Source organism: Amblyraja radiata, unplaced genomic scaffold, assembly GCF_010909765.2.
Source record: "Amblyraja radiata isolate CabotCenter1 unplaced genomic scaffold, sAmbRad1.1.pri scaffold_663_ctg1, whole genome shotgun sequence".
In the NCBI taxonomy this organism is placed as follows: domain Eukaryota; kingdom Metazoa; phylum Chordata; class Chondrichthyes; order Rajiformes; family Rajidae; genus Amblyraja; species Amblyraja radiata.
In genome coordinates, this window is record NW_022630689.1 from 778 (window position 1) to 28631 (window position 27854).

At 42.7% G+C, this 27854-nt stretch overlaps 1 protein-coding gene across 1 annotated transcript; it reads right to left on the reverse strand.

Moving 5' to 3' along the window:
- Nucleotides 1-498: 498 nt before the first annotated feature.
- On the reverse strand, nucleotides 499-27486 carry LOC116970229 (interaptin-like). The gene is made up of 10 exons (XM_033016919.1): nucleotides 27399-27486; nucleotides 18959-19286; nucleotides 16604-16719; nucleotides 15906-16023; nucleotides 15306-15397; nucleotides 12084-12228; nucleotides 11307-11413; nucleotides 5744-5838; nucleotides 4238-4358; nucleotides 499-549 (listed from the first exon to the last, which is right to left on the reverse strand). Exons 2-10 carry the CDS (start codon nucleotides 19254-19256, stop codon nucleotides 499-501), a joined length of 1143 nt encoding a protein of 380 aa, XP_032872810.1. The 5' UTR covers nucleotides 19257-19286; nucleotides 27399-27486.
- Nucleotides 27487-27854: the final 368 nt, after the last annotated feature.

Sequence of the window (27854 nt, forward strand, 5' to 3'; positions counted from 1 at the left end):
AAACATCCTTTGCACCACCTCGCCCAGAACTCACAGCAACTGGGACCTCAACGCCTGTCATCTCGTCGCCCCTTCTCCCGTCACGCAGCCACCCTCTGTGGCTCCGGTTTCAACACACTAGGAGCTTGGAGAACCAGCTGGGAACAGACTTCCCGACATCCTCAATTCGCTGTTGCACCGAACACCACAGCCCCACCTGGTTCGGACCTGCCCCGCAAAGAGTGGGTCGCCCTGAACCGGCCCCGTACAGGGGTCGGCCGGTTCAACACCAACATGCATTGCTGGGATCTGCGTTCATACATTTCATACATTAACAATACAGTATTCATTTATACACCGGTGGTCAGTGTTCAACTCATTAACAGCTTTGATAAATACATTGGTGTCATTCCCATATGTAGTGCATCTACAAACACCTCGCCAGGCACATGTAAACAAGCACATGTGGTGTCGCAAAGTACGCCAAGACCAAGTAGCGTGACCTGGTCCGGGAAGTCTTCATTTTCGAGTAGTAAATAAGCGCTTGAAGAAATTCACTCGACTCTTCACCTGCAAAACAGAAACAGAGGTCAATAGCTAACTAACATCAACCTAATACAGGTGTCAGAGTTTATGGGGAGATGGCAGGAGAATGGGGTTACAAAGGAGAGATAGATCAGCCATGATTCAATCAAGGAGTTGACGATCGGCCAAACGACCTAATTCTTATCCTATCACTTATGAACCTCAACTAATTAGTTCTTTCAGAAGTAAACTAATTAGTAAAATACCAAGGTACAGATGTGAAGATTTGTATTTACTTATCATGTTATAAAGATCCGCATTATAATGTACGAATGGGTGGCAGCGGCTTCAATACAATGGTCCAAACGAATGCACTATTAACCATATAATATAACCATATAACCATATAACAATTACAGCACGGAAACAGGCCATCTCGACCCCTCTAGTCCGTGCCGAACACATAATCTCTCCTAGTCCCATATACCTGCGCTCAGACCATAACCCTCCATTCCTTTCCCATCCATATAACTATCCAATTTATTTTTAAATGATAAAAACGAACCTGCCTCCACCACCTTCACTGGAAGCTCATTCCACACAGCTACCACTCTCTGAGTAAAGAAGTTCCCCCTCATGTTACCCCTAAACTTCAGTCCCTTAATTCTCAAGTCATGTCCCCTTGTTTGAATCTTCCCTACTCTCAGTGGGAAAAGCTTTTCCACGTCAACTCTGTCTATCCCTCTCATCATTTTAAAAACCTCTATCAAGTCCCCCCTTAACCTTCTGCGCTCCAAAGAACAAAGTCCTAACTTGTTCAACCTTTCTCTGTAACTTAGTTGCTGAAACCCAGGCAACATTCTAGTAAATCTCCTCTGTACTCTCTCTATTTTGTTGACATCCTTCCTATAATTAGGCGACCAAAATTGTACACCATACTCCAGAATTGGCCTCACCAATGCCTTGTACAATTTTAACATTACATCCCAACTTCTATACTCAATGCTCTGATTTATAAAGGCCAGCACACCAAAAGCTTTCTTTACCACCCTATCTACATGAGATTCCACTTTCATGGAACTGTGCACAGTTATTCCCTGATCCCTCTGTTCACCTACATTCTTCAATTCCCTACCATTTACCATGTACGTCCTATTTTGATTTGTCCTGCCAAGATGTAGCACCTCACACTTATCAGCATTAAACTCCATCTGCCATCTTTCAGCCCACTCTTCCAACTGGCTTAAATCTCTCTGTAGACTTTGAAACTCTACTTCATTACCCGCAACCCCACCTATCTTAGTATCATCTGCATACTTACTAATCCAATTTACCACACCATCGTCCAGATCATTGATGTACATGACAAACAACAGTGGACCCAACACAGATCCCTGTGGCACCCCACTTGTCACTGGCCTCCAACCTGACAAACAACCATCCACCATTACTCTCTGGCATCTCCCATTCAGCCACTGTTGAATCCATCTTGCTACTCCACCATTAATACCCAACCATTGAACCTTCTTAACCAACCTTCCATGAGGAACCTTGTCAAAGGCCTTACTGAAGTCCATATACACAACATCCACTGCTTTACCCTCATCAATTTCCCGAGTAACATCTTCAGAAAATTCAAGAAGATTAGTTAAACATGACCTTCCAGGCACAAATCCATGTTGACTGTTCCTAATCAGACCCTGTTTATCCAGATGCTTATAATATTATCTCTAAGTATTCTTTCCATTAATTTGCCCACCACTGACGTCAAACTAACAGGTCTATAATTGCTAGGTTTACTCTTAGACCCCTTTTTAAACAATGGAACAACATGTGCAGTACGCCAATCCTCCGGCACTATTCCCGTTTCTAATGACATTTGAAATATTTCTGCCATAGCCCCTGCTATTTCTACACTAACTTCCCTCAATGTCCTAGGGAATATCCTGTCCGGACCTGGAGACTTATCCACTTTTATATTTCTCAAAAGTGTCAGTACTTCCTCTTCTTTGATCCTCATAGTTTCCATAGCTACTCTACTTGTTTCCCTTACCTCACATAATTCAATATCCTTCTCCTTGGTGAATACCGAAGAAAAGAAACTGTTCAATATCTCCACCATCTCTTTTGGCTCTGCAGATAGTTGGCCACTCTGACTCTCTAATGGACCAATTTTATCCCTCGTTATCCTTTTGCTATTAATATAGCGGTAGAAACCCTTCGGATTTACTTTTACCTTACTTGCCAAAGCAACCTCATATCTTCTTTTAGCTTTTCTAATTTCTTTCTTAAGATTCTTTTTACATTCTTTATACTCCTCAAGCACCTCATTTACTCCATGCTGCCTATAACTATTGTAGATCTCCCTCTTTTTCCGAACCAAGTGTCCAATTTCCCTTGAAAACCATGGCTCTTTACAATTTTTACGATTTCCTTTCAACCGAACAGGGACATAAAGATTCTGTACTCTTAAAATTTCACCTTTAAATGTACTCCATTTCTCTTCCACATCTTTCCCATAAAACAAACTGTCCCAATTTACTCCTTTTAAATCCTTTCGCATCTCCTCAAAGTTAGCCTTTCTCCAATCAAAAATCTCAACCCTAGGTCCAGTTTTGTCCCTCTCCATAATTATATTGAAACTAATGGTATTGTGATCACTGGACCCGAACTGTTCCCCAACGCATACCTCTGCCACCTGACCCATCTCATTTCCTAACAGGAGGTCCAGTACCGCCCCTTCTCTAGTAGGTACTTCTATGTATTGTTGCAAAAAACTATCCTGCACACATTTTACAAACTCCAACCCATCCAGCCCATTTACAGAATGTGTTTCCCAGTCTATGTGTGGAAAATTGAAATCTCCCACAATCACTACCTTGTGCTTACTACTAATATCTGCAATCTCCTTACATATTTGCTCTTCCAATTCTCGCTCCCCATTTGGCGGTCTATAATACACCCCTATAAGTGTTGCTACCCCTTTCCCATTTCTCAGTTCCACCCAAATAGCCTCCCTAGACGAGCCCTCTATTCTATGAGTAAACAAGCAATGTAGATTCCTTGGTGAACTATTGGACAGGAGGTCTAGATTCTAAACAATCCTCTATCACAGTCAATCAGAAAATGACAGTGCTTCCATGGTTAGTCTTGGATTCCTTGGTGATGGGTGACGTATCCATTCTTACACTATACAGCATGATGAAGGTGGGGAAAGATGAACCTTCATCAGCTGTTTTACCTGCTCTCTCTGTTCCTGGAAAGGTGTCTCTACATTTCAGATCTTCTCTTGGTTAAGATGAGATAACCAAATTTATTGCATTTATTTTGAGATTAGGCTTACACCTTGGCTTGTATTCACTAAGCTCTTTCATACTGAAACAGAGAGATTAGAGATATGCATTTGAAAACCGATTCGCGTGAGTGCGACATGAGAGTAACTCAAACACCTCATGTCTCCCAGGAGAGGAGGAGTTGCTGGGTGAGGGGAGGGGCACCACCTGCAGACCTCGAGGCTGGACAAAGAAACCAGGCCAGGTTTTCTGTGTTGATGCCTGAATCACCCACTCCAAACCGATGTACTATGTATCCTATTTATTAGTTAGTAAGTACATGGAAGCAGGTTTTCCAGAGTTGCCCTGTTCACTGGGGTGGGGGTGGGGGGCAAGATAGTGTAAAATGTCTGGAAATTACATTAAAACTAAAAAACAAAGAATTGATTGGCAACACACACCTTCCGTGCCACCACCACCTGTTCACTGGGGTCTATCTCCAAAGCCTCTTCACATTCCTCGATTGATTCCACTTCAATGGTTTGCTCCCTGGGTGCAGGTCTGACAAGAAGAGGTCCATGCCTGGAAAGAAAACAGCAGCGTAAACGATAACACAGTAACCCCACCTTCTCAATGAAATGTCATCGATACCAAGGGCTGGGAAGAACACACGGCTTTCAAGGAATCTTCTCCAAGGAATTTGAAGCAGCTGCTTTCTGCAGTCAGTGGATTCCTCTACAAGCGGTTTGATGGAGCAGTACAGGAAAGACCATTTCTTGAATTGGAGGAAGCAATGGGTATAGAAACTAGCAAAAATGCCAGGGGAAGGGGAGGAGAAATTATGTTTTACTCAGCAAATTATGACCTAGGTTATATTCCCTTAAAAAGTTGTAAAAATGACTCAATAATAATATATATATTTTTAAAAACAATTCAAAGACGCGTGTCAAAGAGGAAAGGGGGAGCATTAAGTGGCTAAATCATTCAGTGCTACTACAAGCAGAATTCTCTAATTTCATCCACATTGTGTACACATGGTTCTTCAGATTCTATCAAGTAACAGTGGGGGCAGAGTTACTGCCTTACAGCGCCAGAGACCCAGGTTCAATCCTGACTGTAGGTGCTGTTTGTGTGGAGTTTGCATCTTCTCCCTGTGGCTGCGTAGGTTTCCTCCAGGTATTCTGGTTTCCTCCCACATCCCAAAGACGTGAGTGTTTGTAGGCTATTTGGATTGGTTAAAATTGTAATTTGTCCCTAGTGTGTAGGATTGCGCTAGTGTACGGGATGGTTGCTGGTCGGCGCAGACTCAGTAGGACGAAGGGCCTGTTTCTGGGAGTGGGCGCGTTCTTGATCGCATCAACTTTACCCTTGATGGGGTGTAGACCATCCTTGTCTATCTTATGACCCAAGTACTCTACCGAGTTGTGAAAGAACTCATACTTTTGTGCCTTCACTCCTACACTGTGTGTCTCAAGGCATTTGAGTACCACTTCCAACCTTTCATCATGTGCCTGCCTGCCAGGGGCTGAGATGAGGATGTCATCCAAGTAACACACCACACCTTCAATTCCCTCTAGAATTTGTGTCATAAACCCTTGAAAAATCCCTGGGGCTGATGATATGCCAAATGGGAGCCTATTGAACTGAAACAATCCCAAATGCGTGTTGATAGTCATCTTGGATTTAGATTCTCTCTAAACTGAACTAATCTAAAACAACCTAAAGGAAGCCGTCCAGCCATTCGCAACTGAATGTCCTCCTCCTTTAACCAGACGGATTCTCCTTCGTCAAGGAGTTGAATCATTTGTGGCTCTACGACACCACCCTATGAAAATTGACTGCCGTGTTTGCTACCATCATCGACACTTCAATCGTAGTTAACTGGCCATAGCATCAAGGGATATTCCCATTTGATCGTATGGCACAATAGAAATGCAACTGATATCCCAGTCCAAGTAGAACCAAACCTTAGCTCAGCCAATTCATTCTTGCAGGAGGACGGATCTTGCTCTCTGCGCTCCTGCTGTGTTGTTTGCTGAAGGGTTTCCAGTTCTTCCTTTTCCTGCAAAATGAAAATAGTGCTCAATCTTTATACACACATGAATGTAAAACATGATTACACCATATCTTTGCTGTGTCCATCTTGGAATCTTTTAAATTAAAATGTAAAAACACGAATATTTATTCATCATATGCATCCTGAGGAACACGTCCCATCAATGAACAATGTCATGGCTTCATCTTTAGTACCTTGAGATTTAGTATCCTGCTCAATTTATTCATGATGCAAGGGCTTGTTTCCGTGCATGTCATTAGTAAATGAAAGTGCTCTTTTAAATAATCCCTTCTAAGATTTGTGCTTAAAAAACATTAATTTCTACCTTGAGATCATGTTTGCCTTATTTGAAGTTTCCGAATATCCTCCAGACATCTGTCCCTGTCCGTCTGTACTGCCAGCAACGTTTTCTCAAAAGATTCTGCCCGCAAAGCAACTTCCTTGTTCTCATTAATAACATCCAAAAGTCTTTGCTTCATCACTGACAATCCCACCAACTATTCTTCAGGTTTCTCCTGCGCTATTCCATCAGCACTTTCAGACATTTTCACTCCCGCCTTTACTTGAGCCAGATTTTCAAATTCAGTTCATAAATTTTCTATTCTTTTAAGTCAGCTCTTCTAATATTAGTTTTCTTTTTTGAGTTCTTCGCATTCCAGAGTTTTAGTTTTAAGTTGTTGCTGAAGCTCTTGAATTAATTGCCTCTCATTTGTTTCATTTTTATCCTCTTCTTTTGGAAACCAATAGCCTTGAGCTCTGTAAGCTGTTCCAAAATTTGCAGATTTTCTTCTTGCAAGGACTTTGGGCGTTCATTACTTTGTTTAAGGGGTCCTTGTGTAACTTTCCATTGCTCTTTGAAGATGGATTTCTCATTCTCAAGATTCTTAATTTGCTGTTGTTGCTTTTGCTTCAACTGATTATCCTTCAAAGACAGGACCTGGTTTAGCTCCCCCCTGTACTGAACCAACTGTGCTTTTAACAGCGCGTTGTCAGAATTAAGGTCATCCATCTGGTTGAGAACATTTCCGATCTCTTGCTTCAGTTCATTGTTTTCAGCTGCACTCTCCTGAATGATGCGATGTTTCTGGCAATGCATGTCGAGATGCCATTGTTCCAGCTCCGTGTATTCTGATAACATGGGGCCTCGGTCATCTTGCAAGGAGGCCATCGATTTTGTGAAGGCACCCGTCTGGCTAACAGCTTTGTCTTTTTCTTTCCTAACCTTAACAAGTTGGATCTCCAGCTCTTTCATGGCTCTGGCTCCTTTCTGGTTATCTTGCTGGAGAATCCTCAAATTATTTTCATAGTCATCTATTTGCTTTCTATGTTGCTGCTGGATTTCCACTAGATAGTCAGAAATGTCACTGTCTTTTGATGACACAAGCTTTGAGAACTCTGCATCCTTACTGCTCAACATTAGCTTCGGCTGCTGGGAAATGCCTCTCAATTTCCAACGTTGCTGCATCCACTCCGTCTTTGTCCCGTTCCAGCAAATCCAGTTTATCCTGATATCTCAATATTTCTTTCAGGTGAATTGTTTTCAGTTGATCTAAAATCTCAAGTAGTTCCTTCTCCTTCTTAGTAATTTGAGCTTTTGTCTTCTCTTCGTTCTTCCAAAGATCTTCTGTGAACCCTAAGCACTGCATTCGAGCACCTTCAGTTTCAGTTCTGGTGTCTTGGAGCAAGACTTTATAAGATGCAAGTTCTTCTTGAACAAGTTTGACGCCTTCCAGACTTGGAAGCTTTTGCAGTCATAGACTCTAGTCTCTTGCTCATTTCATCACAGGTAGATTCCGATGTTTTGACACATCACTCTAAATCCAAAATGAGCTTCTGGTACTTGATGCAGTCCTTCTGCAAAATCATTATTTCCTGCTGCTTCACTTTTTAACAGTTCTCGAAGCTCCTTGGTCTCACCTTTAGATGAGGTATTACACCTCCGAGCAGACCGAAGCCTCACTTCAAATTCTTTCACCAGTTTTATTTCCTGTACCTCTTTTTCTTTCATCAGATGAAGTTTCTCTTCTCTGAAGCAGTCCAATTCATTGACAAGTAAATTATATTGCATATGTTAACTGATCTATCTTGTCGACATTTTTAAGTCATTCTGCCTCCAAACACTCTCTCATTTTTGGCCTTTTCTGACATTTCCTGGAAATTTTCAAGTTCTTCCTGGAGAAGAGATTTGTCATCCTCTAATTGTCTACGCTTCAGAGACAACAATGGTCCTACTTGCCCTGTCGTGTGAACCTTTCCTTGCTTCAGCACAGGCTGGTCCTCCAGGGATTGGGATTCTAATGACAGTGGTTCATTAAAATCAGCCTGATAAGAATCATCCTCACTCTGCAACTCCTCTATGATGGATATGGATGAATTAAATTCATTCAGCAGAAGCTCGCCCTCATTTTCGGTTTTGCCAAAACTCTGCTTTAAGATGGTGAGAAGTTTGCTTCAGTGATTTGCTTTCCTCCTGGAGCTGATTGTACTGGGCAGACAATTCACTTGCGTGACTCTGCTTTGTGGTAATAGTTTGTAACTCGCTGCTAATTCTTTCAATCTCTTCCTCAAGCTCCTGAACTCGCCGCTGCTTGGATTTTGTAAACTTTCTCATTTTGTCCTTTATTTTTTCATTTTGGGCACCAGCTTCCTCTCCATGCTTTGTCGTTTGGCTTCTACATCGCGGAGCTTGAACATCACCTCCTGTTTCTCTTTTCTTGCCGTCTCAACTATTTGCCTCATCTTATCCATCTCATTGCTGATATTTTCGAGGGATTACAAAAGGGATTCATATTCGTGCTTTAATTCGTCGTGCTTTGTCTTCCACTCTGACAACTCTGCCATCTGGGAGTTTTTCAGTGAATCCAACTGTTGAGAATATTATTGCTTCTCATGAGTTAGGATGTCCAGTGTCTGCTTCAGACTTTCACAGGCAACGTTTAGGTTCTGTTTCTCTGTGGATATACCATCAGCTTCGGATAGAAGCCTCTGCCTCCCCTCCTGCAAGCTGCTGCGGCTCCTTTATTTGAGAGAGGGACAATTCCTTATCCTTAATAACACATTTCAACCTCTCAGCTTCAGAACTGGAAGCTGCCAATTGCGCCCAAAGTTGTGAAATGGTGTCGTCCATTTCAGAATGAACCGTCCTGAGTTTGACACAATCTCCCACTTTACAGGACAGCAGCAAGTCTCTCTCCTCGATGGTGTGCTTCAGTTTGTGAGTTTTCAAGGTCAAGTCTTGGATTTGATTTTGAAGTTTGGAAATGGTTTCCATGTTTTGCATGGATTGCTTTTCCAGGGCTTGGTATTCTGCAGATTTCTTCTGGAGATGTCCAAGCTCATCTCCCTGCTGTTGTAGATATTTATCTTTCTCTTGCAGAGTCTGCTTGAGCTGACCTGCTTCACACACCACAACTTGCTCCTGATGTTGCAACCCTGAAATCATCTGCATATATTGGCCAAACTGCTCAAGTTTTGGCTTGGAGCTGTTGCAGTAAATGTGCTTGTTGATTCAATGACATCACCAACTTTAAATTCACCAACTTTACTTTGAAATGCAGACTTCATCTCTTCAAATTCTGCTTTAAGCCGACAATTTTCAGTGTTGAATGCCTGTGCCTGATCCTACACAAGATGTGTTGCGAGTTCATTCTCATTCACCTTCCCCTGCAGTTGAATGCGCTCAGCAGTCCACCTACTCAAAGATGTGTGAAGTTCTTTATTCTCATTCTGAAGACTTTCTTTATCAATATTCAATGCATTTGTTTCTGCAACAACACAACTATCAGTTTTCTGGTCAAGTTGGCCCTGCAAGTCATGACTTTCAGCAGAAGTTTTCTATGTTAACACGTTAATATTAATTTTATTATCAACGTGTTAACATAGTATAACTTACAAGAAAACTTCCACCACTGGGGTGAAACCGGGGGCTCCACAGTCGGTCATTCATTTGTTTGTGCAACTGCCCGCTGGTTCAGCCTTCTCCAAGATCTATTTAAGAAAGAACTGCAGATGCTGGATAAATAGAATGGAAGAGGCTGGAAATAGAAAGGAAGAGGCGGGGACAGTAGGACTAGAAGGAGAGCTGAGAAGGGGGATGGGGAGGAGGGAGAAGACAAGGGCTATATAAAATTAGAGAATGTTGATACCGCTGGGGTGTAGACTACCCAAGTGACAACCAATGCTGTGGGGAGATATGTTGCCAATGTGGTCATTGATACACTGGAGGCAGATCAACCATTAAAGGAGTATTTGTTGACATCGGAAGTATTGGAGAAGTCAAACAGCTCAGCTATTGTTCAGTTGTTTACATCTTCACTTGCTGTACTTTGGGCAGAAGGTATAAAACACGAGAATGTTCTTCTGTTTGTGACTTAAAAGTTTTATTACCTCATAAATAATAGTATCCTGAATAATAATAGAAATGTTTACTTCCTTGCACATGAATTCACAATACATTTGTACCACGGAACAACAAAGTTGCTGTATTAACCCTTTAAATTTCCCAAATGTAGTTACTTGGTATCAAGCTAAAATGAATTCACCAACGCTCTACTCATTTGCTTTGATGTATTTTAAATACTTCCTTTGAAAAATACAGATGGGTAAATGATCGTCAGTAACAGAGACAGAGATACTGTGCACACTGGATGGAACCCAATGACTATTAACACCAAACATGAAAAATTGGAGTTAAAATTGATCAGGTTGTCACAACCCCAGAAGCCGTCCTTTTGCCCATCATGTCCAAAACTGATCTTTAATTTGAACTGTTCAAATGTTTATATATAAAGGGGTAAATTCGCTAAAATTACAAATATTGCTGTACTTTCCAGATTTGTCAGTGATTTCCAAAATCTGTCTCTATTGATGTAATTTTACTTTTAATATTAGAAATGGAACATGATTGAGCCTAATATAATGCTTTCTCCTTGTATGAAGCCATCCAGCTCAGTCCAACTTATAATGGCACTGAAAATTGAGTTGAAGGCTTTTTCAGTTTAGCAAATCTCAGTATATATTTACCTTCTGAAAACTACTGAAGGCTTTAGTCTTTTGAGATGCAGCAGGGAAACAGGCCCTTCGGCCCAATGAGTCCAGGCCGACCAGCGCTCACCCCCGGACACTATCCTGCACACTAGGGACAATTTACAAGTTTTACGCAAGCCAATTAACCTGCAAACCTGTACGCCTTTGGAGTGTTGGAGGAAACAGTAGCAACCGGAGAAACCCACGTGGTCACGGGGAGAACGTGCAAACTCGGTACAGACAGCACCAGTGGTCAGGATCGACCCCGGGTGTCTGGTGTTGTAAGGCAGCAACTCTGTCACTGTGCTGCCCCCCCCCCACTCCCTCCAAACAGAAAACTATTTTATTCAACCTTGGCAAAGCTTAAAATTAATAACAGCGTAAAATGTCGAGGGAACTCAAGCATTAAATTTCCACAGATATTTAAAAGTGTCAGACTGAGCACATACCATAAGCTTTTGGCCAGCTGTGGTCTGCTTTGTCCATCCTTGATCCTGTCCTCGTCTCTGAAGTTCCCCCAGTTCTTCCTCCAGCTCCTGCAGTTCTGAGATCAAATCTGGATCAGAGCAGCCGGGAAAGAACTAGTTATCCTCAATCAGTTTTGTGCCACAGGAAGACACGTCATTCAGAAAGACAGCATGAACACAGACACAATATGGACTGAATGGACCCTGGTGACCATCACTGCCTTGTGGCTGCTCCAAGTTACGGTGTTAGTTTCTGACTGGGCTAAAACACCTTGCAGCTGGCTGGCTGGCTTTACATTTTAAAAGCTTGCAGTAACAAAGCTAGATTTACATCACTGGTATCCCAGAGACAACTAATACCAATACTGATTTATGTATTGACATTATTTCAGTATTTCTTCAGGAGAACCTGCAAATCCATGAATAAACTGAGTGAAGCCTGTGTCGTGGCCATTTGGACAAAAAGGTAAGTGTGCTACCTTTGTAATTACCAATGTAAATAAAACTGGACAAAACTATTGTCAGCATGGATTTTGATGCTGAAAGTAAAAACGTTAGAATTCCAGCTTTAAAAAGTCGACAGTAGCCTTTGTCTTGACTGAAATATGGACAACAAACAGATCCCTAAATAGAGGTGCTCTCGACTTTCAAGTCATCAAGATCACTAATCAAGTCATTCACTTCTTAAATATTTTAAATTAAAACAAAGTAAACTGTATGATTTGTTCCAAGTGAGAACCAGAGAGCACCACAATTTACCTTCTCTTTCTTCCTCAAGTTGCCTCATCCTTAATTCCATGACATTCCTCTCATCGATGTCATGGCTCGGTGTTGGCTTATAAACCGTTTCTCGCCACTTCATCAGGCGGCTGTGCAGTTCCTCTGCAGATTCAGATTCACTTGTCTACAGACACATTACACACAAAGCAACATCATCCACTCAATCCTCAATTTTACTGCAGTGTAAAATTCTAGCTGGCTAACCCTTGAATATACTGAATGGTTCTCCCCCCACAGCTCCGGAGGGTAAAGAATTCAAAAGATTCTCAACCCACAGAGGAGAAATGTCAAGTACTTTGGATCCGTCTTCACTGAGGAGGAGACAAACAATCTTCCTGATGTACTAGTGGCCAGAGGATCTGTGGTGACGGAGGAATGGAAGAAAATTCACATTAGGCAGGAAATGGTGTTGGGTAAAACCCCAGGGCCTGATGGTCTGCATCCCAGGGTACATTAGAAAGTGGCTCTAGAAATCATGGACACATTGGTGTTAATTTTCCAATGTTCTATAGATTCAGGATCAGTTGCTGTGGATGAGAGCAGTGGTTCCCAACCTGTTTTAGCTCATGGCCCCCTTGGGATCTTTTAATTTTTCTGTGCCCCCCCCCCCCCCGACATTATTAGCGGAAAAAAAGTACTTCAATATTATAATACTTTCCATAAAAATATCAGTGTGTATTAATTGCACATATATTCTCTTTTATTCTATTCCACAAACATCAAAATTATTTCAACTACATAGATTTAAATTTATTAGAAGTGAAATTTAGGAGGCAACAGGGTGGTAGCTCTGTGGCCCCCTTCATTGAACCTGTGGCCCCCTAAATCCCAAAATCTTTCTGTGCCCCCCCTGAAATTTGCCATATGGCCCCAGGTTGGGAATCACTGGATTAGAGGGTAGCTAATGTTATCCTATTTTATAAGAAAGGCGGGAGAGAGAAAACAGGGAATTATAGACCAGTTAACCTGACATTGATGGTGGGGCAGATGCTGGAGTCAAAGATGAAATAGCGACATATTTGGATAGCAGTAACAGGATCGGTCCAAGTTAGCATGGATTTACGAAAGGGAAATCATGCTTGACTAATCTTCAGGAATTTTTCGAGGATGTAACTAGGAAAATGGACAAGGAAGAACCAGTACATGTAGTGTACTTGGACTTTCAGAAACCATTAGAATGGGTCAAATTTGATAGATTAGTGGGCAAAATTAGGGCACATGGTATTGGGGCTAGAGTGTTGACATGGATAGAAAATTGGTTGGCAGACGGGTAACAAAGAGTAGGGATTAACGTTTCCCTTTCAGAATGGCAGGCAGTGACTAATGGGGTATTGCAAAGCTCTGTGCAGCTATTTACAATGTACATCAATGATTTAGATGAAGGGATTCAAAGTAACATTAGCAAATTTGCAGATGACACAAAGCTGGGTGGCAGTGTGAATTGTAAGGAGGATGCCATGAGAATGCAGGGTGACTTGGACAGTTTGGCTGAGTGGGCAGATGCATGGCAGATGCAGTTTAATGTGGATAAATGAGAGGTTATCCACTTTGGTAGCAAAAACAGGAAGACAGATTATTATCTAAATGGTGTCAAGTTGGGAAAAGGGAAAGTACAACGGGATCCGGGGGTCCTTGCTCATCAGTCAATGAAAGTAAGCATGCAAGTACAGCAGGCAGTGAAGAAAGCAAATGTCATGTTTGCCTTCACAACAAGAGTAGTTGAGTATAGGAGCAAAGAGGTATTTCTGCAATTGTTAAGGGCCCTAGTGAGACCACACCTGGAGAACTGTGTCCAGTTTTGGTCCCCTAATTTGAAGAAGTCCATTCTTGCTATTGAGGGAGTGCAGCGTAGGTTTACAAGGTTAATTCCCGGGATGGCGGGACTGTCAAATGCTGAGAGAATGGAGCGGCTAGGTTGTACACTCTGGAGTTTAGAACGATGAGAGCGGATCTTATTGAATCATATAAGATTATTAATGGTTTGGACACACTAGAGGCAGGAAACATGTTCCCTATGTTGGGGGAGTCCAGAACCAGGGGCCACAGTTTAAGAATAAGGGGTAAGCCATTTAGAACGGAGACGAGGAAACACTTTTTCACACAGAGAGTTGTGAGTCTGTGGAATTCTCTGCCTCAGAGTGAGGTGGTGGCCGGTTCCCTGGATACTTTCAGAAGCGAGCTAGAAAGAGTTCTTAAAGATAGCGGAGTCAGGGGATATAGGGAGAAGGCAGGAACGAGGTACTGATTGGGGATGATCAAACATGGTCACATTGAATGGCGGTGCTGGATGGAAGGGCCGAATGGCCAACTCCTGCACCTATTGTCTATTGCAGCTCCTTATCCTGAGGATATGCCCTTTAGGTCTTGACTCTCCCATTAGGAAAAATATCCTATCAGCCTATCAGTCAAACACACCTTTCTCCACATCCGCTCCTTCCTTTCACTTTGCACTCTTCTAAAATCTGGAGAATATAGGCTCAAGCATAGGACACGCTCTAACCACAGAAATCAGTCTTGCCAATAAATGTTTAGAGTTCTGGATAATCAGAATTAACAGATGTTCTTTTAGGAAGGAGATGAGGTGACATTTCTTTAGCCAGAAGGTGGTGAATCTGTGGAATTCTTTGCCACAGATGGCTGTAGAGGCCAAGTCAGTGGATATTTTTCAGGCATAGATAGATTCTTGATTAGTACAGGTGTCAGTGGTTAGTGGAGAAGGCAGGAGAATGGGGTTAGGAGGGAGTAATTGATCAGCCATGATTGAATGGTGGGGTAGACTTGATGGGCCGAATGACCTAATATTATTCCTTATGACCGTATAATATTAATAGGTAAAATTATCCAAACTAGATAAAAAAAAGTCTGGAACTACTCTGTTGCTTCCCCAACCACACGAGCTAATTCAGTAGACTTTCTCCATGTCCAAGGTGTATGGTAATGCATACAGAAACCATCTGGTGTGGAAGCAAATAGCACCCCTCAGATGCAAGAATCAAGCCAGAAATAAGGATGAGAATAGAAAAGAGCAAAATAAAAACTTACTTAAATGATCCATTTAAAAATTAATCTGAATAAGCAACATGAAATACAATGTAATATTAATTAGCAGGATACTTGAGACTGTTGAATCTGTGCAGAATGCACACACTTGGAATTAAGATTGTACATGGAGGAATTAAATGCAGCACAAATTCTCCCAACCTGGGAAGTTTGTCCCTTGGTAGCTTGTTCTAAATCTGCTTGCATGTTCTGGTGTTGCTCTTCATATTCTTCCAATTTTGCTTGAAGATCCTCTGTAAGAAAACACATATCATCATTTAAATAATGAGAAAGAAGAAGGGTCATGACCCGAAACGTCACCCATTCTTTCTCTCCAAAGATGCTGCCTGTCCCACTGAGTTATTCCAGCTTTGTGTGTCTATCTTCGGTTTAAACCAGCAACTGCAGTTCCTTCTTACACAAGAGATGAAGGATCTCGAACCAAATAACCCTTCCATTTTCTCTCTCGCTCTCTGTCTGTCTCTCCCCCACTCTAGCCCTCTTGCTAATTTCACCATTTGTATTCCTTCATTATCACCTCATCCCCAGCCAACAATGGACCATTGTCAGCTCCACCCTCCCCGAGTCATCGATGCGGGCTCTACTTTGTTCTGTACCTCCCATACCTCTAATTCTTGATCCGAAACATCACCTATTCTTTTCTCCAGAGATGCTGCCTGACCTGCATTTTGTGTCTATCTTCGGTGTAAACCAGTATCCCCAGTTCCTTCTTACCCAATTAAAGACATACTATACACACACCATTTTGTGCCTCGACGTGTTGTAGCCAGTTCAATTTCAGGTGTAACTGTTCGTTCTCCTCTTCCAAGTCAACGGCTATATCTTTGAGCTCCAGCAGCTCCTGCCGAGAAGGTACAATCTGGGTAGAAATAACTTTAGTGTCAATTATAGCCAAGGGATTTCTATTGGTCAGTAAAATAGTCACCATTCAATTTCTAGATTAAATATTTTGCTTTATGACTCTAGACAGGTAAGACTAGTGTAGATGGGGCTCGTTGGTCAGTGTGGGCAAGTTGGGCTGAAGGGCCTGTTTATGAACAGTCTGACTCTAAATAATTTTAGCATGCATTATACATTTAATGTGCCATTGCCGACAGCTCCATTCTACCACAACTATTTTATGATTGAATTTTCCTGCAGGATCACATCTATCCCATGTCACTTACTCTTCAGAAAGGTGTTCTACACGGAATGGAGTGAGCTGTGAAATGTAGGGAAGCACTCCTTCATACAGTTGAGCCCAGATTAAAAATATACAATGTACATAACTAACTGTTAAAAAAAAATGTGGTTCCCACAATGCTTCAACAACTCACGGAATAACATACCATCAATTTTCCTTTTTTTATAAGATAAAGTCATTTAATTCTAGGTAAATGGCAAACAGATTAATATTCAGTTAATCGTCACCAGGTACAAGGGGTTTTTATTTGGGGTACCTGTACATTGTCCAGCTCCTCTTCAATCTGATTGATTTTCAATTTGGACTGAGCTTCCATTGTAATGAACCTGGCCTCTGATTTTTCAGCCTCTTGCGTCATAAGCCTCACTTGTTCTTTAAGAAAGAGAATGGAAAAAACACCCGTAATGATCTGATATTTGTTGCAAACAAAAGCAACACCTCCACAATTTGCAATTGTTTCCACAGCAGTTAATGGCAATCAGTGAAAATCATCTGTTCAACTAATTACCAATATTTGAAATCATAAAATATCCTTGAAATGCTACAATTCATTAAGCTTGAAGATTTGTAAGACAAAATGGTAATTCCATTTACATATTTATCCAATGATAAATTCCTTAACTATCACTAGTGAGAAAAACAAATAAGACATTCATGGAGTTAATGAAATGTCATGGTTGCTCTGTGGTCTTCTCATTCAAAGCTATTTGAAATTAAAAAACTTTGATGTATCATTTCCAGCAAGGGCATTGTGAATGGTAAAATGTCTTCAAATGATTTTATTTAGAGATACAGCGTGGAAACAGGCCCTTCGACCACGTATTTGTGCCGACCAATGATCCTCGCACACTAACATTATCCTACACACACTAGGGATAATTTACCATGAACCCAAGTCAATTAACCTACAAACCTGTACGTCTTTGGAGTGTGAGGATACCGAAGCACCTGGATGAAACCCCACAGGGAGAACATACAAACTCCGTACAGACAAGCACCACAGTCAGGATCAAACCCAGGTCTCTGGCGCTGAAAGGCAGCAACTCCACCGCTGTGCCACCAGGCCGCCCTTCACGATGTCATGTTTTAACTATCAGCACCGTCTCAAAATTAAAATTCAGTGACAGCGGTTTAAAGGATTCAAGAAGAGAAAGTTTTGAAAAGCATCTGTACGAATCTGTCCAAATGACTACTGTGTGTTCCTGTCAGCCATTTGGCAGACTCTCACAAATGCTTCACAAAGAATTCTTTTCTTGAATCCTTTAAACAACACTATCTTCTGATCAAGGAATCTGACCAGAATACCCGAGTGAAAAAAACTTGGATTACACACTACTTTTCCTGATCACTGAACGTACCAACCCATTTACCAACCGATTAAGTATATTTTTAAGTGTGATCAGTGATAAAATATGAGAATTACAACAACCAATTTGTAGGTATGTTGCAAAGCCTACCTGAAGCGTCGTTGAAAATCTGTCGCTGCAAGTGTGCGCGATTTTGGCGCCGTTTAGAGGGGGCGGGTTTAAAACGCGATTTTCTCTAAGCTGTTCCAATCGAAAATGTTCAGCCTAGTTAATTATTAACGAAAAATCGCTGGAAGACCCCGTCGCAAAAGCTATTATTAGGTTTAAAGGCCTTGAATAATAGTTATAGTAGTTTAAAAATCAATCTCTAAACCCGCGACCGCCAGCAACCGCAGGGTCTCATAAAGCAAATAGCAGAAGTTAGGTTGTATATTTTTACATTAAAAAGGGCTTCTAAAGATCCCTTTATACAAAGTTTAATATTGCGAGTAGCTCAATTTGGGCCCATTATATCCCGCAGTATTTTTCTCGGCATTTGAGGCACAAATCTACCGCAATGTGAACGTTCTAAACCAGCGCGTTCCACAGAGACCCACTGGAAAGCTGATTTAAATGGGCATTTATTTACAACAATTAAACACTAAATTCCTTCCATTTGGCCTATAAATTAATGTAAATGAGATTTAAAAATCATGTTTTATTGTGAATTATTTGTGAATATTATTTGGACATTTAGGCTATTTAAAAATGTTAATCATTTATTAAGAAATGGATAGATGTTTAGATCTAGTAATTGAAGTCTGAAATTAGCTACAATTAGGTAACTAACTAATTATATGCTTTAATTTCAGGTCATCCAAGTAAGATTATTTTATTTTTGTTTCAGAATGCTTCAATCTATGATAACTGAAAATTTCATTCAGTTCTCTTAATTTTTAAGAAAGTTATGGGCTTTTGACTGTTCACGATCACAGCTTTTTTGTTATGTCCATAGAAAATCAATAGGGAACAAGATGTTCATTTCCCAGTATGAAAATGGCCATAACTTTTTAAATACTTGAGATATGAAAGTGAATTAGGTGTCAAATGAAACTTATTTTTATGCTTTATCTGATGGGATAAATTACAGACTTGATTTTTAAAATCTCAAAATTTTGTAACATTGCTACAATTTGCATACACAAAATCTCATAAGGTTACAGGGACGAGATAATTACACAGCAGGTGAGGACAGATGTACAAATCTGCGGTAGGAACATTTATGGCCGACCAAAAATATTAACAGGTCATCTTTGAGTAATTACCTTCCAGTTCCCCAATCTTCTGTTTGGTGTAATCATTTAAAGAACAAGTTGCCTGTTCTGCAAGAGGTGCACAGGCATGAGATTGTAAAAGTTGCAGATCTTTGTTAAGTTGTACATAGCACTGATCTTTCAGTGATGTTTCTTCAGCATGTTTCTCACGGATTTTGCGGAGCTGAGTCCTGTGTTTTCTGTTGAGTTTTTTAAAATCTGCCTCATGCTTTTCCGTCATATTTCGGACCTTGGTTCTCATTCCGTGTTTTTCAGCCAGAAGCTTGTCCTTGAGTTCTTCATTTTCCATCTCAATGACGCTCAAATCTTCAACTAACTCCTAAAAAATTAAAAATAGCCAAATTAAAGTAAAGATACTTTCGTGAGCCTTTGTGTGGGGGAGGGTGGATGTGGGGGAGGGGGTTGCTGAGGGTGGGTGTGGGGGAGGGGGTGTGGGGGAGGGGGTTGCAGAGGAGAGGGGGTGGGGGAGAGGTGTTGGGGGCGGGGGGCAAATGGGGTCTGTGGGGTGTGGGGAGGGTGAACCTTCAAAACCTTTATAACTTTTGTACTATTTCATCGATCAGATCAAAACTTTTTTGATTTCAGCAGAGGAATGGTGGCGAAAAATGGTAGCGATAAGCAGGATGGTTTTTGCTCAAATTTAATTCCAACGCAGACACAAAGTGGTCAAGATGAGAGTTTTAGTAATATATATGGAATAGAATTGATGGAAGATAGATATAATCAGTAGTGACATTGTTGCATTATAATCAAGAGTTCATGTGTTGTTGACATCTAAATAGGAGATAAATAGCAGATCTGATCTTGGTCACGGCTGAAACAAATTGGTGGCACAGATCAGCAATGCCAACAACCTGTCATAACCAGAATGACAACACTGCAAGGCTCCACATAAACTGTGACTCTGTACTATAACACGTCATAAAAGGGTTGATTTTCAAAAAAAGAATTGGAAGATTTATACAAAAGAAAATCTTCACATTTTTTCATATTTACAGATTTATTCCAAGAGGCTCCCTGCTATTTTTATTTCACTGCCAGTTACAACAGAATCCCTTAGCTGGTTTCAGAGATCTTTCCCTGTAATAGACATTCACACAGCAGCAAACAATGATTTCCTTACCGCTAACTCCTGATTCTTCCCATCAAGCTTTTTCTCCAACACATCGACAAGTTGTGTCCTTTCTAATAATGCCTCTTCGTTTTCACGGAGTTTTTCCTTCAGGTTTTCCAGCAACTGAGGAAGTTAGCAAGTGATTAATACCTCCTAACAGATAAATCTGGGCAACATAGAATGGAAATCACACACACGCAACATTTTTAATTCAACTGCACCAATAGTTAGGTCTTCAATTCCACCTTGGTATTAAGATATTAAAATTAAAATTATCATTAATGAAATCAGAGGATGAAATCATTAATTCACATTCAATGGTTTAATGGTCCTTTATTGTCACGTGTACTGAGGTACAATGAAATATGATTTACCACACACATACCAAAAAAGCAACAAGACACAAAACTACATAAAGATTAAACATAAACAGCCACCACAGCGCCGTGTGAGAATCCCTAGGGCACACAGGATAAGCGGAGACCCACAGCCATCAGTTCAATGTCCGGGCCACACACACGCTCCTTCACCGACCGCTGTACTCTCTCTGCAGTCCCTGTCCGCCCAAAGTCAGAAAGCCGTCCACACTCGCACCAGAGTCCAGGATCACTGCACTCACGGAAATCCCTCCGACCCCACCAGGGTAGGCAGCTCCTCCATCGTGGTTTTTGCGACCACATATTCCTCACTGTGATGGAAGGTGAATAACTTTTACCATCTTCCTCCATTTCTCCCACAGTCGGGGCGATTGAAACACCCGCAGTTGGTGATCAAAGCCCCCACAACGGAGCGATCGAGTCTCCAGCAATCGGGGTGGTCAAAGCTCCTGTAGTTGGAACTCCCGACGTTGATCCCTAACAAAGCTATCTCCAGCTCCACGATGTTTGGCCACAATGCCGGCAGAGATGCAATACGGAAAAAGTCACACCGCCGTCGAGGGAAGAGATAAAAAAAGTTTCCCGTTTACCCCACCCCCACCCCCCACATAATACAAAACTAAAGATATGATAACACATACAAATAAAACAGAATAAAAACAAACAAAAGAAGAAAATGACAAGACAGGCTGTTGGCGAGGCTGCCACTTACAGCGCCACCCGGTGGTCTTTAGTCACATTTACTTGAAACTACTGACTATCGTTACAAAATTGCATACAGTGAAATGTCAAAAAGGACAAAGAACTTGTCTGCTTGTTTCATCAACAGTACCATCAAGCGTAAAGATATTTTTTATGGTTCACTGATCAAAAATGCTTGAAGTGCAAGCATTAAAATCCATGTACAAGATGATGTGGATGAGGGATATTCACAGGACTACTATAGCTATTCCGGAAGTGGCGGCGCTGTGAAACGGCTGCCGCTCGCCTGCAGTCTGTCTGTTTTTACTTTTTTTGTGTTGTTTTTTTTGTCTAGTTCAGTTAAACTTTTGGTTATTAGGTGGTGTTATGTGTGTGGGGGGGGGCTGAAACAGGGCTTTCTGTCGCTCCCTTCGGGGGAATGCAACTTTTTTGTCGTATATCCCTTCTCTTCCCCCGCCTGAGCTGAGGCCTAATGGTGGAGCTGGCGGCCTCCAACCTGCGACCGACCTCGAGGCTCCGGAGGTAGAGCCAGCCAGGTCTTACCAACGCGAGGCTGGCCATCTTCGAGCTGCAGCAACGTTCCGGCAGCGGCACGACTCGGCGCTCCGGTGAGGGCGGACGGCGCGGGGCTGAGACACTCCTGTGTGGGCGGCCCGGCTACCGGCTGGAAGGCGCTCCCGTGTGGGCGGCTCGGTGCGGGGCTGAGACGCTCCCGTGTGGGCGGCCCGGCTCCCGGCTGGAATGCGCTCCCGTGTGGGCAGCGCGCTGCGGGGCTGAGACGCTCTCGTGTGGGCGGCCCGGTGCGGGGTGGAGACGGTGCTCCAGTGGCTGAGGCGGCGTTATGGCGGCGGCGACCTGAATCCAGGGCTCGGCCGCGGGCCAGTGGACGACATTGTCGGGAGCTCGCAGGTCACAGGCTAGTGCCTATTTTCTGGAGCTCCCGTGGTAACAGCTGCGTCCGCTGGACTGGAGGGCGGCAGCTTCGACCACCCCCGGGCCGCGGTGCTTGAACCACGGAACTGACTTACCATCGCCCGGTGGGGTATCGCCTCAGCGCAGAGGGAGAAGAGGGAAGAGACAGTAACTCTAAGACTTTTGCCTGCATCACAGTGAGGAGGTGTTTGGTGAACTCACTGTGGTGGATGTTAATTTGTGTTTATTGTGTGTTGTTATTATTACATGTATGGCTGCAGGCAAAAACATTTCGTTCAGACCGAAAGGTCTGAATGACAAATAAAGGATTCAATTCAATAGCTCACGGATATGTGCCTCCTCAAGGGAGCAGTACCTAAGTTAGACACAAAGTCCAGGAATAACTCAACAGGTCAGGCAACATCTGTGGAAAAAAAGGATGGATGATGTTTCAGATCAGGATCCTTGTTCAACTGAGTTACTCCAGCACTTCTATCTTTGGTATAAACCAGCATCTGCAGTTTCACATTCTGCAGGAATACCTATTCAGTCCAACAGGTCTGTTCTACATTTCATTAACATCATCACTGACCTAATGTATACATTCACCCAGTTTATCATGAATCGATCCCCACTGTCTTGAAAATATTCTACGAGTCTGCATTGTCTACACTTTGACAAACATAGTTGCAAACACGCATGCTGTTGTCACAGGAACAAAAATACTAATGCATTAAATGGGCAACCGCTTATTTCTGACTAAATAAATTCCTCCTAAACTCCTTCCCAAAGGAACGTCCTTTAAATCTGAGGCTATGAACTCTACTCTTAGACTCTCCCACTAGTGGATGGGAAAATGAAGAACAACTAAACTGTTGGGTCCCATTCACACAGGAGGCCTGGTCCCATTCCCCAACACAATCGTAGCACTAAGCAGGATGGTTTTTGCTCACATTTAATTACAACGCAGACAGGAAGTGGTCAAGATTAGAGTTTTAGTAATATGTATGGAATAGATTAGATAGAAGATAGATATAATCAGTAGTGACACTGTTGCATTATAATCAAGAGTTCATGTGTTGTTGGCATCTTAAATAGCAGATCTGATCTTGGTCACGGCTGAAAAAAATTGGTGGTACAGATCAGCAATGCCAACAACCTGTCATAACCACAATGACAATGTTGCAAGGCTCCACATAAACTGTGACTCTGCATTATAACACATCATAAAAGGGTTGATTTTCAAAAAAAGAATTGGAAGATTTATTCAAAAGAAAATCTTCCCATTTTTTCATATTTACAGATTTATCCCAAGAGGCTCCCTGCTATTTTTATTTCACTGCCAGTTACAACAGAATCCCTTAGCTGGTTGCAGAGATCTTTCCCTGTAATAGACATTCACACAGCAGCAAACAATGATGTCCTTACCGCTAGCTCCCGATTCTTCCCATCAAGCTTTTTATCCAACACATCGACAAGTTGTGTCCTTTCTAATAATGCCTCTTCACTTTCACGGAGTTTTTCCTTCAGGTTTTCCAGCAACTGAGGAAGTTAGCAAGTTAGCAACCTCTTAACAGATAAATCTGGGCAACATAGAATGGAAATCACACACACGCAACATTTGTAATTCAACTGCACCAATAGTTAGGTCTTCAAATCTACCTTGGTATTAAGATTAACATTCCTCATTAATGAAATCAGGGATGAAATCATTAATTCACATTCAATGGTTTAATGGTCCTTTATTGTCACGTGTACTGAGGTACAGTGAAATATGATTTACCACACACATACCAAAAAAGCAACAAGACACAAAACTACATAAAGATTAAACATAAACAGCCACCACAGCGGCGTGTGAGAATCCCTAGGGCACCCAGCATAAGCGGAGACCCACAGCCATCAGTTCAATGTCCGGGCCACACACACGCTCCTTCACCGACCGCTGTACTCTCTCTGCAGTCCCTGTCCGCCCAAAGTCAGAAAGCCATCCATACTCGCACCAGACTCCAGGATCACTGCACTCACGGAAATCCCTCCGACCCCACCAGGGTAGGCAGCTCGTCCATCGTGTTTTCGGCGACCACATATTCGCCACTGTGATGGCAGGTGAATAACATTTCTGGTCTGGTCTGCCCCAACAGCTGCTGACAACGTTCTACCGCTGCCCACGAGAGTAATACTTGGCATTCTATCTCACTGCACGAGCGAGAGGTCGGCGTCGTCACAGAGCGAGAGGATCATAAGCTAGAGGGCATCTACAACCGTGCCCAGGAGGCCCTCACACATAAGGATCATCCTGCCACGGTCTGTTCAACATTCCTCCGGCAGGTTCAGGCCTTCTAGGGACCTCCAGCTCAGACATTTCTCCAGAGCTAAGCGGTCTGACCCCCTCAGAGCCCCCCCCCACCCCTTTGGACGTTCCATCGATGTCACGCATCATTCCTTGTTTTTTTGTATTGTATTATACTTTCCTGACACATACACATAATCTCGTTGCACTGACTGCATGCAATAAAGATTTTATTATTATTATATTTTTCTTCCTCCTTTTCTCCCACGGTCGGGGCGATCGAAACACCCGCAGTTGGTGATCAAAGCCCCCACAACGGAGCGATCGAGTCTCCAGCAATCGGGGTGGTCAAAGCTCCAGTAGTTGGAACTCCCGACGTTGATCCCTAACAAAGCTATCTCCAGCTCCACGATGTTTGGCCACAATGCCGGCGGAGATGCAATACGGAAAAAGTTGCACCTCCGTCGAGGGAAGAGATAAAAAAAGTTTCCCGTTTACCCCACACCCACCCCCCCCACATAATACAAAACTAAAGATACGCTAACACATACAAATAAAACAGAATAAAAACAAGCAAAAGAAGAAAATGACAAGACAGGCTGTTGGCGAGGCTGCCACTTACAGCGCCACCCGGTGGTCTTTAGTCACACATTTACTTGAAACTGCTGACTATCGTTACAAAATTGCATACAGTGAAATGTCAAAAAGGACAAAGAACTTGTCTGCTTGTTTCATCAACAGTACTATCAATCGTAAAGATATTTTTAATGGTTCACTGATCAAAAACACTTGAAGTGCAAGCATTAAAATCCATGTACAAGATGGTGTGGATGAGGGATATTCACAGGACTACTATAGCTATTCCGGAAGTGGCGGCGCTGTGAAACGGCTGCCGCTCGCCTGCAGTCTGTCTGTTTTTACTTTTTTTGTGTTGATTTTTTTGTCTAGTTCAGTTAAACTTTTGGTTATTAGGTGGTGTTATGTGTGTGTGTGGGGGGGGGCTGAAACAGGGCATTCTGTCGCTCCCTTCGGGGGAATGCAACTTTTTTGTCGTATATCCCTTCTCTTCCCCCGCCTGAGCTGAGGCCTAATGGCGGAGCTGGCGGCCTCCAACCTGCGACCGACCTCGAGGCTCCGGAGGTAGAGCCAGCCAGGACATACCAACGCGAGGCTGGCAATCTTCGAGCTGCGGCAACGTTCCGGCAGCGGCACGACTCGGCGCTCCGGTGAGGGCGGACGGCGCGGGGCTGAGACACTCCTGTGTGGGCGGCCCGGCTGCCGGCTGGAAGGCGCTCCCGTGTGGGTGGCTCGGTGCGGGGCTGAGACGCTCCCGTGTGGGCGGCCCGGCTCCCGGCTGGAATGCGCTCCCGTGTGGGCAGCGCGCTGCGGGGCTGAGACGCTCTCGTGTGGGCAGCCCGGTGCAGGGTGGAGACGGTGCTCCGGTGGCTGAGGCGGCGTTATGGCGGCGGCGACCTGAATCCAGGGCTCGGCCGCGGGCCAGTGGACGACATTGTCGGGAGCTCGCAGGTCACAGGCTGGTGCCTGTTTTCCGGAGCTCCCGTGGCAACAGCTGCGTCCGCTGGACTGGAGGGCGGCAGCTTCGACCACCCCCGGGCCGCGGTGCTTGAACCGCGGGACTGACTTACCATCGGCCGGTGGGGTATCGCGTCAGCGCAGAGGGAGAAGAGGAGGGAAGAGACAGTAACTCTAAGACTTTTGCCTCCATCACAGTGAGGAGGTGCTTGGTGAACTCACTGTGGTGGATGTTAATTTGTGTTTATTGTGTGTTGTTATTATTACATGTATGGCTGCAGGCAACAGCATTTCGTTCAGACCGAAAGGTCTGAATGACAAATAAAGGATTCAATTCAATAGCTCTCGGATATGTGCCTCCTCAAGGGAGCAGTACCTAAGTTAGACACAAAGTCCAGGAATAACTCAACAGGTCAGGCAACATCTGTGGAAAAAAAGGATGGATGATGTTTCAGATCAGGATCCTTGTTCAACTGAGTTACTCCAGCACTTCTATCTTTGGTATAATCCAGCATCTGCAGTTTCACATTCTGCAGGAATACCTATTCAGTCCAACAGGTCTGTTCTACATTTCATTAACATCATCACTGACCTAATGTATACATTCACCCAGTTTATCATGAATCGATCCCCACTGTCTTGAAAATATTCTACGAGTCTGCATTGTCTACACTTTGACAAACATAGTTGCAAACACGCATGCTGTTGTCAGAGGAACAAAAATACTAATGCATTAAATGGGCAACCGCTTATTTCTGCCAAAATAAATTCCTCCTAATCTCCTTCCCAAAGGAACGTCCTTTAAATCTGAGGCTATGAACTCTACTCCTAGTCTCTCCCACTAGTGGATGGGAAAATTAAGAACAACTAAACTGTTGGGTCCCAGTCACACAGGAGGCCTGGTCCCATTCCCCAACACAATCGTAGCACTAAGAAGGATGGTTTTTGCTCACATTTATTTACAACGCAGACAGGAAGTGGTCAAGATGAGTTTTAGTAATATGTATGGAATAGAATAGATAGAAGATAATAATAATAATAATGGATGGGATTTATATAGCGCCTTTCTAATACTCAAGGCGCTTTACATCGCAGATAGATATAATCTGTAGTGACACTGTTGCATTATAATCAAGAGTTCATCTGTTGTTGGCATCTTAAATAGCAGATCTCTTCTGATCTTGGTCACGGCTGAAAAAAATTGGTGGTACAGATCAGCAATGCCAACAGCCTGTCATAACCAGAGTGACAACACTGCAAGGCTCCAAATAAACGGTGACACTGCACTATAACACATCATAAAAGGGTTGATTTACAAACAAAGAATGGAAAGATTTATACAAAAGAAAATCTTCACATTTTTTCATATTTACAGATTTATTCCAAGAGGCTCCCTGCTATTTTTATTTCACTGCCAGTTAAAACAGAATCCCTTAGCTGGTTGCAGAGATCTTTCCCTGTAATAGACATTCACACAGCAGCAAACAATGATGTCCTTACCGCTAGCTCCTGATTCTTCCCATCAAGCTTTTTCTCCAACACATCCACAAGTTGTGTCCTTTCTAATAATGCCTCTTCGCTTTCACGGAGTTTTCCTTCAGGGTTTCCAGCAACTGAGGAGGTTAACAAGTGATTAATACCTCCTAACAGATAAATCTGGGCAACATAGAATGGAAATCACACACACGCAACATTTGTAATTCAACTGCACCAATAGTTAGGTCCTCAATTCCACCTTGGTATTAAGATATTAAAATTAAAATGATCATGAATGAAATCAGAGGATGAAATCATTAATTCACATTCAATGGTTTAATGGTACTTTATTGTCACGTGTACTGAGGTACAGTGAAATATGATTTACCACACACATACAAAAAAAGTAACAAGACACAAAACTACATAAAGTTTAGTCATAAACAGCCACCACAGCGGCGTGTGAGAATTCCTAGGGCA